Source organism: Myodes glareolus, chromosome X (genome assembly GCF_982192425.1).
Source record: "Myodes glareolus chromosome X, mMyoGla1.1, whole genome shotgun sequence".
In the NCBI taxonomy this organism is placed as follows: domain Eukaryota; kingdom Metazoa; phylum Chordata; class Mammalia; order Rodentia; family Cricetidae; genus Myodes; species Myodes glareolus.
The window spans coordinates 74,985,015-74,997,753 of record NC_142053.1 but is presented as its reverse complement, the minus strand read 5'-3'; the positions used below and the strand labels follow the sequence as shown (position 1 = coordinate 74,997,753).

Here is a 12,739-nt window from a genome sequence, read left to right as displayed (position 1 = left end):
TAGCCCAGCTTAATACAAAGGCAAGTGCTTAGTGCTTTGTTGACACCCATGGGAGACCTGCCCTTTCGGAACAGAAACTGAGGAGGTGTTGGGGGAGGGGAGAGATTAAGATGTGAAATGAAGGAATAAATGTAATTAATAACAAAAAATCATTCCTGTTTTCAGTGGATCATGATAGGACTATCATGTATTAGTCCTATCTGGCAGATGTACCAAAAGATCCCCCAAATAGTCTCCAAAAGCTAATAAGTCACATAAAGGAAAGTAAAACTTAAATGTCTTATTCTAGAATAATGCACTTTGACCTTTTTCATTCTTTTTGGGGATAAGGTCTCATTACACGGCTCACACTGGTCTCAAACTCCTCGGTTCAAGTATTCTTCATAGCTCCGTCTTCTAAGTGTTGGACCTACAACGCGCCAGTGCATTAGGCTTAAATAGTTTCTTCTCCTACAGAAAAGTATAATACTTACAGACAAAGTATGAAGAAGTTGCCCTGTGACAGAATTCCAAACTTTCAAGAGGAAATTGTTCACTGCAGTAATAACCGTGGTGTCATAACGATCCCAAGCCACCATCGTCACCTTCAGCTTAGTGACTTTGTCTTCTGCGGAGGTCAAATTATTCCTGAAACAGAAATTTGAAGTATGTGGATCTTGCATATTTTAACAAAGGTAAACACAAAGCAGCAAACTATGACAAAACTTTCTAGAAGATGCAAATGATTAGATAAAATAATCTAAAGAGTATTCATGAAAGAACCTGTACCCCATCATAGAATACTACCCATCAACTGACGGCAGTGAGGGCTAATAACTATTGTAGGTTAACAGCAGCGGTTAGCTTTCTGTCAACTGGACACAAGCTTGAGTCACATGGGAAAATGAAATCTCAATTAGGAAAATGCCTCCATTAGGTCTTTAGGTAAGATTGTAGGGCATTTTCTTGACTAACCATTGACATGGGAGGCCCCAACCTCCCATGCACAAGTGCGGCCCTGAGTAAGAAAGCAGGCTGAGCAAGCTATGGAGAGCAAGTCTAAGTAAGTAGTGTTTGACATGGCTTCTGCTTCAGTTCCTGCCTTCAGGTATCTTGCCTTGAGTTCTTCAGTGATGGAGTATGACTTGGCAGTTATAGGAAGAAATAAGGCACTTTCCTCCCCAAGTTCCTTTTGGCTATGATGTTTAATCACAGCAATAAAAACCAAATGAATGTAATAGTTACTTGGAAGCGCACAAAATTAAGAACAGAAAGAACTCTATATCTTAAAATGTAAAATTCACAATATGATCGTGTTGGCTGCCAGAAAATAAAAATGTACAATGATTATATTAGCCCTTTAAATATTACTTTTAAAAATAAAAGGCTTTGCAAATAAGTATCAGGAAATTTGTTTACTTAAATGACCATGACATTAATACCTGTCTGTGACTATAAAGTCAATTTAGTTTAATAAGGTAGTCAATGTAAAGGTCAAACATGAATAAATCAAATTATTTTAAAGAGAGTGGCATATCTTCTAATAAGCAGTAAGCTGATGAAAGCAGATACTGATTAATTGCATATAAAATGCTGAGTATAAATGCTAACAATATAAGGGAGTCCTTAGTAATTAGAGTAAAAGGTAAACTTATTATATAGTATTCTGCAAAGTTCTAGCCAATCAACAGCAAAGGAACAGTTGCTAAGAGACTGAATCGAGGTATAAATTTCATACCTAGTGATTAATTTCAAACTATTTACAAACACGAAAATTATATTCATTATTAACTATAGGGCAATGCAAAAGATGGTATGCCATGGGAGACCCCCTGAAATATCTAATATCCATTCTTACCCACTCATTTTAGTAGCCATATCTAGCACTATACTCTTCCATTCCTGTTGTTGATATTGCCATATTCTTGCTGTTCCGTCTCTACTTCCACTAACAAATCTTAAACTGGAAAAAAAGAAGTTAAAATAGCTTTGTTATTTTTCTGAAACTCGTCACATTTTCCTAATTATAAAATGAATAACCTTCATACACTGCTGGAATATGTAAAACAGTACACTGATTTTAGAAAACAGTTTGGCAATTCCTAAAATGCTAAACATAAAGTTACCTTTCCACCTAGCATTCCTATTCCAGGTACATATCCACCAAAATAAATAAAAACAATAGTCCATATAAAACCTAGATATGAAGACTCAGAAAGCACTCAGTAATTCCAAAACCAGAAACAAAGGAAATGTTTACCAGTGGATAAAGAAAATATGACATTCATATAACAGACTATTGCTCAATAATGAAAACCGATGCATTTTGTAATGTGGGTGAATACTGAATATACAAGTTTGTTTACTAACAAAGAGAAGAACAGTTGCCCAGTGCTGGGGAAGAGTGATGATGGGCTTGAGGATTCACAGCTAATGGGAAGGAGCATCTATAAGGATAAAGAACATGCTTGTTCGAAGATTAGCACTGAAGGTTGTACAACACTATAAATATACAATAAGTTTCATTATGAGCTACCTTTAACAGTATATGCGTTCACCCACAAGTTTGATACTGTATTTGTTCTAATCTTTCAGAGACGCATTTAAACCAAACATGTTTGCATGCCTGTCGCACTCAAGATGAGGAAGGAAGATCACATGTTCAAGGCCAGCATGAGCTACATACAAAGAGACTGTATAAAAAAATAAAAACCCATTGAAACATATATATTGACCCATTTCCCCCTTAGGAAACAGAATACTACCATATATAATATTGTTCTCATAGCTATATTTTGTAGATCTTAACCTATATTTACAAGTATAAAATATATCAATTTCAATAAGTATTCAACTACATGGATGATATCAAAATTTACTTAATGAAGCTCATAACGATAATTACATTATGTGGTAGTTGAAAGAAAATGGCCCTCAAAGGGAATGGCAATATTAGGAGATGTGGCTTTGTTAGAGTAGGTGTCTTGCTGGAGGAAGGGCGTCACTGTGGAGGTGAGTTTGAGGTCTTATATATGCTCAAGATACTGCCCAGTGGCACAGACTACTTCCTGCTGCCTGCAAGATGCAGGACTCTCAGTCTACTTCTTGTTGCCTGCATGTCAGTATGCAGCAGCTCTTTCTGCAGCCTGTACACTTCCATGTCTGTCCACACCACCATGTTGCCTGCCATGATGGTAAAGGACTGCAGCTATGGAACTGTAAGCTGCCAGCTCAATTCAAAGTTTCTAAGAGTTGCCAAGGTCAGCGTGTTTCTTCACAGGAATAGAAACCCTAACTAAGGCATATTATTTTTATAGTACAGCTCTAAACTTAATGCTATGAAGAACATCTCTAACGATCTTTGTACAATCTTATATATTGTACTGAGTTAAAACAGGTGCATTTTTAAGAGCTCTTAATGTGTACTGCCAAATTGTTTCCCAGTTTGAAAAAAAAATAGTTGCAAGAATCAATTTATAATCCTCAACATATTGAATATAAAATTTTTAATTATCTTGTAACTTTTAAAGAAAATTTTGTGAGTGTTTTTAATTTATATTTTCTTATTGGTGAAATTGGATATTTTAAATAAGAGCTGTTTATTTTTATATAATTAAGAAAATGAGTACCAAGAATTTCAAGAATGAGCAAAGATTCACCTATGATCCTTCCTTAGAAAAAGCAAATGTCAGTATTTTGATATTTCAGACATTCATCCATTCATATTTTACATGTTCTGTATACTTTTACATTTTTAGATTTATAAAAGATTTTTTATGTATTGACTGCATTTATTTTTTAAGACTTAGTAACAATGTATTTGAAATACACATTTACAAATAGACAGGAATTAACATTGCAGGTTCTTTCAGAAGGAAAAAATAGTAATATGGGTTCTGGAGAGATGGCTCAGTGGTTAAGAAGGCCTATAACTCCAAATGCACGAGATCTGATGAGATCTGATCCTCTATGTGGACACTGTACTCAGATCCGCATACCCTCATTTAGAACACACAAACAGAGAGAGGGGGAGGGGGAGGGAGGGAGTGGGGGAGGGAGGATTAAAAGTAAAAATAAGTGCTAGAGAGATGTCTCAGTAGTTAAGAGCATACATTGCTCTTCTAGAAGACCCAAGTTCAAGCATCATGTCAGGAGGCTCACAACTTCCAGTTAACTCCAGCTCCAGAGGACCTGATCTCTGTAGCCTCCTCAGGCACCCACACAAATATGGATACTGATTCATGCATGCATAAACCCACACACACAATTAAAAATAAAACTAAATCTTAAAATATCACTAACTTATAGGAGCCTGAAGAGGAGGCTCAGCAGTTAAGAGTAATGCTGCTCTTCTAGAGGACCCGGAATTGGCTCTCAGTACCCATGTCATATGACCTACGTCTGCTTAGAACTCCAGCTCTGGGATCCAAGCTCTCTTCTGGTCTATGCAGGCACCCACATATGTGAACACACACACACACACACACACACACACACACACAGACAGAGAGAGAGAGAGAGAGAGAGAAACATATACACACCAATAAATAAAAATAGATTTAAAAGTCATTTAAAAATGGTAATATGGTTAAATGTTATTTTAAGGTTTTGTCATTCTTAATATAGATAAACCGTAGACCATAATTATTTGCTTTTATAGTTCACAAAGACGGTCAAAATTCATCTTTGTAACTACTCATTGTTCCAAAGTACTTAGAAATATAATAGACACCCACAGAGTTGTCATGTGGGCATATAAATCCAAATGTATGCTAACTTGTGATCTATTTTCTATCAAATTTTAGACCAGAATAGACTATTACATTTAGGGGTCAGATATTTTAGAGGGTTCACAACTATTTGTGTATAAGGTCTAATATTACAGAGATATGAAATGTATCTTCTAATTAGTAGAGATCAGTGATAAAAACGTTGAGAGGATGTCAAAATAAATATAAAATCTGGAGTCCTTAGGAAAGGCTCCAAGTAAGACATGTACCTTCAAGGCCGGATGAAGCACAGATAAAACAGAATCGGGAGGGAAAGAAAGGAAACAAAGAGAGAAAAGAAAGGAAAGAAGAGACAAGAAGAAGGGAGATAGGACGTGAAGGAGGGAAAAGAAGATAAGGTAGAAAGTAGGGAACGGCATTTCCCACTAGGAATTATGTGAGGAAAAGCATAAGAAAAGTAACGGGTGAGATAATAGGAAAACATGGAACACAAGCAATACACAAAGCAACGAGAGAACATACACTTACAGGTTCACATGAGAAGAAATGTAGTTGTCTAAGTCAGCTGTACAGAATTTGGAAATGTCATGTTGACATTTAAATTTGATTTCAGAGCAATAGAAGAGAAAATGCTTTACAATTTCTGAACAGAACAAATATTTACTCGTCAGGGATATAGTAATCAAATGCCAGAATCCTTCCCAAAGTTAGGTGGTGAAGAAAACAGAAAACACCAAGTAAACACAGAAGAACTCGGGAAGATGAGGAGCCGACAGTCTATGGTCACTCCTGGGTTCAAAACTTCAATGAGAGATGAAGATATCAAGGAAGACAGACATGGACTTTGAGCCTAAGTGACTGAGCAAAATAGTTGTTTTCTGCCTCCTGCGTGTGTCTGTAAAGTGAGAAGGAACTGTGAGTTACGGTGTCTAAAGTTATCTCCCAAACAGCAGACGGCATCAGTACTGCCTGCTTCTGTTGCCAAGGACGATACAAAAGAATCTCACTGCCCACAAATACATCTTTTAGGTTTTATCTTTAAAACTAGCAAAACAATTCAAGTCACCAAGATTATCTAAACAAACCTTTAGCCCTTAGTGAAACCGGGGTACAATAAGGAATCCCCAGAACTGCAGAAGTTGGATTAGGATACAAACTCATTTCTAGGAACGAGTGCAGTGACTGCAAACCGTAGCTTAAGTCTGAGGAAGGTGACGTGAAGACAGATGCTTAGCCTAGAAAAGGGTTTCTAAGGGAGTTTCCTGAGAAGCGAATGTTTGCATAGCAACCATATTGCTTTGGATCGAATAATAAAAAAACATCAAATATTTCTTTATAGAAATAAGTACTCCATATTTACCTGTCTCCGTTGTTACAGAACTGAACAGCAACAACTTTGTCCTAAAACACAGAACAGACTTTTGATTAAAATGAACTTACATGAAAAATAGTGTCCTTCCCTTAAATTTATACCCAACAGCTTAGCATCATAAACTCTATTTAAATGATTTTCAATTCTAAAAAAAAAATCATTTTTCTTAAAAAGATAAATTGCCAAAGCCTCTACCAAAGTTCAAACTAAGTAGGTTGGTGGTATTCTGAAACCAACTACATATAAACAAATCTGCCTGTAAACCATATCAAGATGCACAGCTCTGAATATGACATCCTCCCTAAGACAACACAGTAATAGAAGTCACCTTAAGACAACTGAGCTCAATGAAAGTTCCCAATTTTATTTGTATTTACTTCTGTTTGGCCATGTGTCCTTTTAAACATTAAGCTGAAACTGTAACTCTTCACACTTTGACAACAAAGCTTAAAGCATCCTTCTCACACTGAGTAATCTTTTCACTATCTCCAGCTGTCAAACTGCACTTGAACCTAACTTTTAAGAAAACAATAGCAAATCCTTCATACTTTATTATTCTCATTTTTATAAATTATTAAGCTATCTGTATATCCACACATTTCTAGTTTATATTGTTTTGTGCTGTCAATGCTGCTATTTACTGATAGATCCGAATCCTCACTAACAGTCGACATCTCTGATTTTAGATGTCCTGAAGAAATAATATAACCGTAACAACTAACATGAGTGCTAAATCACTCCTTCCAATAGGGATTTTTTTTTTTACTTGCTAATACTACTTTGGTGTTACAAATCAAATTTTCTTCATTCCCCCCTTAATTTTCTCCTGCACATGCGTTCTTTCCTCTCCCACTGCTCTGTGAACTAGACCATACTTGTACACACAGTGCAGAGGAATTGCCTCGTCGTGCTTAGCTCAAATGGATTCCTTACACTTAGTGCTCTCAGAATAAGATCTTTGAATATTTCTAAGATTTTCTCAGGCAAAATTGAAATACAGTTCCAACAGTTAGCATCTGGAATATGAAGCAGAAAGGCGAGAGCAAGCAGCATTTGGTATGTCTAAAACTGTACAGTTCTCAAAGGAAGAAATGCAAATGATCGATAAATATTTGAAAAGGTACTCGACATTCTTATCCATCAGGGACATGCAGACTCAAACTGCATTAGGATTCTGTCTCACTTCAGAATAGTCAGGATGACTAAGACAGAGAAAACAAACAAACTACAAAAATGAAAGCCAGGATATGAAGAAAAAGGAACCCCTATGCTGCCAATGGGAATGTATAGTGTTATAGGCACTGTGAAAACAAGTATAGATGTTTCTCAAAAATTTAAAAAGTAATACTATAATATGACCCATGTATACTACTCTTGCACATTCATAGAAATGATTCTAAATCCACCTATCACAGACACACTTGGATGTTCATATCCATTGTGATATTACTCATGCAAACTAGTAAGTGGAACTATCCTACATGTCCACCAGCAGATAAATGGATAAAAAATGTAATACACATATATAATGTGATTCTGTCTATACATAAAACAGAGTTAAATCTTGACATTTGCAGGAAATTGAATGTAACTGAGATCACTAACCAGGCATAGACTGTCAAATGTATTTTCTCTGATACATGAAATCTAAACACACATATGTATGGATGTGTATGATATGAAGTAGAAAGAAGATCGTGAGAGAGGAGAAAGAGATTTAAGTAGATGAGAGGAAGGAGAGAGGGTAATGGAAGATATGTAAAATTAAATGAAAAGAGAGGAAGGAAGGTATAGAAATGAGTTTTAACAAGAACAAAGTACAAGATCTGTGTATGAAAATGACATTGAAGCTGATTTCTTTGTATGCTAAATAAAACATTAATAACAAAAATAAATGAAGACTGCTATTGCTAAGGAAGATTAGATTCAATTGAGCCTTTGATGACACTGTGAAAAACATACAGACATCAACAAGCTCAATTCATGAAAGTATTTTTCATATGAATATACTTAAAATGTCTTTTTTAAGTATATGAATCTTTTATGTACAGTCGAATAGGGCTCATCTTATGGATAAAATTATTAATTCCAAAACTCACATTTATTCTTATTACTAAAGAGACATCTTGGCTGGGTGGTGGAGGTGCACAACCTTAATCCCAGCACTTGGGAGGCAGAGGCAGGCAGATCTCTGAGTTTTAGGCCAGCCTGGTCTACAGATCAAGTTCCAGGACAACAAGGACTGTTACACAGAGAAATCCTGTTGTGAAAAACCATAAAGAAAAAAGAGATATCTTAAGTTAAAGGTTTTAATATTCATCTACACTAAAGTATGGTACAGATCAGAAAAGACAAGGGAGAGAGATTAAAGAATAAGTTTCTTATTTTGCTCTTACCGTATGTGATTCTAATTCCGCAATTTTCTCTGGTATCTCAGAACCCAAATAGTATATTCTAATAACATGGTCAGTGCTACCTGTTGTAATGAACATACCACCTGGAAGATTCAAAACAAAACACATAGTACCAAGAAGCTTCTTTTAGTTCCATTAAATTCTTCACCTTGTATTAGTAACAAGCATTCAAGAAACACAAAACTGTCTTACAAATACTGATGTCATGCTAATATTTCAAAGAAAAGAAAATTCAAGAAAAACAGGAGAATTATATCAATTAACACAACTGTAATTCTAGCTACTAGGGAGGCTAAGGCCGAAAGACCATAAGCTAAAAGTTGGCCAGAACTTCAGCATAACATTAAGGCCAGCCTCAGCAATTGAGTGAGGTCTTGCATCCAAATAAGAAAGTAAGAGCCAATAAGACAGCTCAGTGCATTAAGGTGCTTGCTGCCAAGCCCCATGGATCAAGCAAAGTTCAGTCATCCAAACCCACATGGTAGAGGGAGAAAACTAACTCACAAATGCTGTACTCAAACCTACCCAAATGTTCCATGGCACACACACACCCTCACATGCACACACACACACACACACACACACCCTCACACACACACACACCCTCACACACACACACCCTCACACACACACACACACATACAATAAAAAGAATAAATGGTAAAAATTAAAGATCTCTGGCTGAATGTGGTGGCATATGCCTTTAATTCTAGCACTTAGGAGACAGAAGCAGGCAGATCTCTGTGAGTTCAAGGCCAGCCTGGTCTACAAAGGGAGTTCTAGGACAGCCAGGGCTGTTACACAGTGAAACCCTGTCTCAGGGAAGAAACAAAGACCTCAAAGTTTAAAAAGTTAAAAATGAACAAGTGAAAAAGTAGACAATTGTGGATATAGTTCAGTGTTTGAGGGCTTGCCTAGCACGTTCAAGGCTGTAGGTCCAATTCTCATTGCCATAAGAGACAAAGACAGAGAAAATGAAAAAAAGAGAGACTAAGACAAATAAATCTTTCACCTAAGAAAATGTACCAATTATACAGTAAACATAGGCTTATTGATTAAAAACAATAAGTCAACGCTTTTTAAGAATAACTATGTTTTATACAGAAATACTATGCCAAAACTCTAAGAATATTTCTTACAATTATCTTACATCTTATATATGAAGCCACAATTATGTACACATTCTGTAAAGTTAGGAACTTTGGTTAATGGATATTTGACCTGGTGACTTTATTCTTTGCCAAATAAAACAAGCATTATATAAAAATGTATTAAATTAAATTAAGAAAAGCTGTTACTAGGTGCTAATTAATCAAACAGGTTCATGTAGCATATAACAGATGGTTTACAACATTGGTACAGTTAATTTGCAAGCACGCATTTTTTTTCACAAAAAAATTTAAATCAATCTATTATACATAGACGATTTTGAGTACTCAAAGCTTAAATTTTGATACATACCAGAACTGAAAGATGAACAAGATATCTGAACTCCAGGTCTGGATCTCTCAGTAAATTTTACTGGGCGATCCCTAAAGAATAAAGGAAATGTTTTTAATCCTATCAGGCTCATCTAATGGGCAAAAATCTTAGCGCCCTGATGAATATTGATCTACCCAATATCAGTATTACTTTTAAAAGCTAAAGGAAAGAAGCCAATAACGACTAGAATGATAGTTTCAGCTAAAAGTTTTAAACCTTATAAATATAATTTATAATGCCAGATGTTGACAATTAGTTTTGCAAACATATTGCTTTTATTTAATGCTATTATCACCAAATGTTCAAATACATCTTACCACACTTTTTCATATGAATTTCATAGCCTCAATACTGAGACTTTATAAAAATATTTATTCTAAAATCTCTAAACATAAAAATAAACATGGATATAAATACATACTGGAAGCATATTTGCATGTGCAGACTTCAACACTTGAACTATTATTGTATCATCAAGGTAATGAAGATATACAAATCGATTTTTCAAAAATTTCCTAAAATGTATTTCAACTTACCTAAACTTCATTGTTTTTACATGCCATTGCCAGAAACATATTGTTCCATCAGCACCAGTAGAAGTGAGGTATCTAGTTGTGCCTTTAGTTGATGGACAAAACTGAAAAAGAATTCAGATCAAATATAAAGTTTCCCTGCTCAGACTATTTTTGTACAAATATAACATATAAATAAAACATTTAAGAATTTCAGCATCAGTCCAGTGAGATGGCTGGGTGAGTAAATGTGTTTGCCAAAATGCCCGAGGTTCTGAGATTGAGTCACAGGGTCCGGACAGTAGATGGAGAGAACCAACACCTGCAAGTTTCTCTGCCTTTCACACATGTGCTATACCACATGTGTGCCTGAAGCCTATATGCACACGCAAATAACACACACAAAACGAAAAGAATTTCTGTATCAGGATTTTTGTTGCTTACATTCCCTAGATAAATGGACACTTATCAAAGAATTTTAAATACCCAAGCCCACAGAAAACAGTAACTGAGGGGCTGGAGAGATAATGGCTTAGCAGTTAATGCTTGCTGCTCTAGTTTTGGTTCTCAGCACCCACACTGGGTGCTTCACAACCTCTTAAAACTCCAGCTCCGGAGGATCCAATGCCTCCTTTTGGAAGCCACAGGCACTCTACACATATACACAGCACCCTTCCTCCTGCTCATATACACATAATAAAACTAAAACTAAACTCTTAAAAGTGAAAGTCAAAATTGAAACTGATATAAAATATTTCAGTACTTACTACTGTTCTAAATAATTTAAAATAATGCTTTAAGATATTTTAATGGAGAATTCATTCAGAAACATGTTACTAAGTTAAATCACAAGTGTAGAAAATATACATTCCTAAGAACTATGGATTTTTTTTTTAGATAAAATTTTGCTATGTGACCCTAGCTGTTTTCCATCTCACTATGTAGATTGATTAACTGGCCCTACCTCTGCCTACAGAATGCTGAGATTATCACCATACCCAGTTGGTTTTATCTTTTGAAAATTTAAATCATTCGTGCTGGGCAGTGGGGCGCACATTTTCATTACCAGCACTCAGGAGGGCAGTCTTTATAAAAGTATACTTCTCAGACTCTGACTCTTGGTATTCTATATCTCCTCAAAAGAGAATCATAGAGAAGGGAAGAACCATCAGTCTCCAAGATGGCTGAGACATAGGAAAAAGTTTAAAAGCAGATCATATTTTCCAGTATGGGTACAAATTTTAAAATCGAAACTCAGTGGGAGAACACTTGCCTAACATGCACAAGGCTCTGCGTTCAATCCCTAATACCAGAATTAACATCTCAAATGGAGAAAATAATTTCCACTGAAATAATAATTAAGGATGAATATATCTGAGATTGATAAATATTTTGAACTCAAATCAAAATAAATCAATCATTATACATATTAAAATTAATTAGTTCAATCTAAAGACTTAAATTTGAAATAAATATTGTCTACTAATATCATCTATTAGTACCCAATAGATAAGCTAGAGAAAACCAGGATTCAGGTAGCATGCTTTTTACACTATTTCAATCCTCAGATAAATAAACTGTTATTACAAAGCTTAATTGACAGTTTAAAGCAAGAGTCAGCAAATTATGGCCCACATATGATAGCCAGCTTGCTGACTATCTGTACAAATAAGATTTCAGGAACCACAGTAACTTTATACTGTCTACAGCTATTTTATCAATTGTAAGAAAAAAGTGAGTGATTTGACAAAGACTGCATACTCTGCAAAATCTAAAATATTTACCAACTAACTAGTCTGTGAATTTGCTGCTGATCTCTGATCCATAGGAATGAAAACATAACCAAGGAGAATTTCATTGTCAAGAAATTCTGAAATCTTTATTATGCCCATTAAATTTAAATTGCCTTATCACATGTTGAAATGTTGTTATATATAAATTATATTATTCTATTTGGTAAATAATGGTAGATATTGTTGAAAGAAAACACATGTATTTCTTTTTTTTTTTTTTTTGAGACACGATCTCCCTATTTAGTTCTGGCTGTCCTGGAATTCACTATGTAGACCAGGCTGGCCTCAAACTTGCTGAGATTCTCTGGCCTCTACTCCCTAGGAATAAAGGCATGTGCCACCGTGACTGGCATGAAAGACAATCCATGTATTTCAAACATATAAACTGATACACAACTCTTATTAAAAATTGAGCAAAAGTAAATTGCATAAAAGGAACCTGAAATTCTATCATTCA

The 12,739-nt window shown here is 35.3% G+C and overlaps 1 protein-coding gene across 1 annotated transcript in view; it reads right to left on the bottom strand.

Annotated features, from left to right (window-relative positions):
• Brwd3 (bromodomain and WD repeat domain containing 3) overlaps positions 1-12,739 on the bottom strand; it is a 103,838-nt gene that overhangs the window by 50,319 nt on the left and 40,780 nt on the right. Inside the window, exons 9-14 of the mRNA XM_087903162.1 lie at positions 10,514-10,614; positions 9,957-10,027; positions 8,478-8,578; positions 6,070-6,110; positions 1,838-1,942; positions 474-627 (exon numbers count right to left, since the gene is read on the bottom strand). Of these exons, the coding sequence (XP_087759288.1) occupies positions 474-627; positions 1,838-1,942; positions 6,070-6,110; positions 8,478-8,578; positions 9,957-10,027; positions 10,514-10,614 (573 nt within the window). The remainder of the gene's footprint in view (positions 1-473; positions 628-1,837; positions 1,943-6,069; positions 6,111-8,477; positions 8,579-9,956; positions 10,028-10,513; positions 10,615-12,739) is intronic.